This window comes from Pyrgilauda ruficollis, unplaced genomic scaffold (genome assembly GCF_017590135.1).
Source record: "Pyrgilauda ruficollis isolate IOZ18807 unplaced genomic scaffold, ASM1759013v1 scaffold175, whole genome shotgun sequence".
NCBI lineage: Eukaryota > Metazoa > Chordata > Aves > Passeriformes > Passeridae > Pyrgilauda > Pyrgilauda ruficollis.
Genome location: NW_024516431.1, coordinates 565,432 through 566,955, shown reverse-complemented (window position 1 = coordinate 566,955; position 1,524 = coordinate 565,432). Strand labels below are relative to the sequence as shown.

Here is a 1,524-nt window from a genome sequence, read left to right as displayed (position 1 = left end):
CCCCCCCCCCACCAGCCCTAGTTAGCGGTGATGATTTTAAAAGCATGCGATGATCTAAGCCCTAATACTAATATTATGCATCATTTGGACAGGATAACCATGCCACCTTGTCAAACGCGGCCTCTTTACACAACCCATTTGCTGCATCGCAGAGTCATAACGGCGGTGATGGATGGGCCGGGGACCCCCCCGGCGCCCCCCCGGCGAGGGCAGGAATGCGGGCGGGCGGAGGCCCCGCGCCCGCGGCCGGCCCGCACCCCGCCGGCGACAATTTATGGTCTGTGTATATTTGCTGGCTCCAGATATCGGCAACTTAATGGATGGTTATATTTTATGAATCCGAGGCTCGGATCTAGGGACTCGGGAGTCCCTTCCATGTATGGTGCACTCCTGTCTCACCCTTAATCCGCCCGGCAGGCAATAAACTTCCCCGCTAAATGCGCTGGGAGATAACAGATAACTTTTATTGATTACAAGAAAATGCTCGAAACTAAATAAAAGGTTTTTATGAGGATCCCTGCGAAGACTCTGTTTCCCGCAACCATTAAGCGCAATATCGACGTTTTACTGAGTGTAGACTGTGAACTTGTTTAGCCATAAAGATTGGAGCGGGCTGGAGGCAGATGAAAAGCGCGATGCTCGCCAAGAGGAGAGGAGCCGGGCTCGGAGATGCCACCGGGCTGCCAATCCGGAGGAGGGTGCCCGGTGACTTTCAGGACCCCCCTTCGGTCTCTCTCTCTTCTCCCTCGTTGAAGGCGTCTGGAACCTCTCCCAACCTGAAAACAAGGAGCGCTGGGGCGCAGCACCGGAGATGCTCAGCCGGGAAAGAGGGAAAGGCACCTCACAGAGGCATTTGTAGCGGGACCTGTGAAGAGTTATAGCCCGGCCGTATCCCGAGGGAAGCATGCAGGGGAGTTCACTCGCATTTTAAACTGGATGATGGTGGAAGGTTGCTTCATCTTCCTCCTCTTCCCACAGGCCCGGGTGGGGGAGGTGCGAGAAAAGACGCGAATTTATGTGTTTTATTGTATTCTGACCGTCTTCTTTGTACACTCAGAGGGGTAAGGGGCTTTGGAGTCTCCGTCTGGAAGAGGGAAGATATTAGGGCGAGCGGGGAGGGGGAGGTTGAGTCTCCGTCTGGAAGAGGGAAGATATTAGGGCGGGCGGGGAGGGGGAGGTTCGTCATCAGGCAGCCGGGCTCTGCTCAGGGACAAGGTAGAGACCTACCCGTGATGGCTTCTCTCTCCCCCGGGGTGTGCACCTCCCCTCCCCTCCTCCTCCGCGTCCCTGACTTTGAAACAGCAGTGAACGCATAATTTTTTTCTTTTTTAATGTTTGGGGGCGGCGCTCAGTCTTTTGAGCCCAATCCTTTAATAAATTGCTTAAAGTGTTCCGTGGCTTCTTTACCGCTGGTATTTCTGTCCATAGGCAGTAGGCTCGGAAGTCACAAACGTTATTTTCTCCTGCGACCTCATTGCCCGCCTTCAACAGCAAGAAGCAAACGGTGTTGGGGTTCCCCCCCCC

General features: G+C 54.6%; 1 protein-coding gene across 1 annotated transcript in view; it reads left to right on the top strand.

The window, feature by feature from the left end:
• HLX (H2.0 like homeobox) overlaps positions 1-1,446 on the top strand; it is a 13,316-nt gene extending 11,870 nt beyond the window's left edge. The window contains exon 4 of the mRNA XM_041464220.1: positions 93-1,446. Within this exon, the coding sequence (XP_041320154.1) occupies positions 93-317 (225 nt within the window). The 3' untranslated portion in view covers positions 318-1,446. The remainder of the gene's footprint in view (positions 1-92) is intronic.
• The last annotated feature ends 78 nt before the right edge of the window (positions 1,447-1,524 follow it).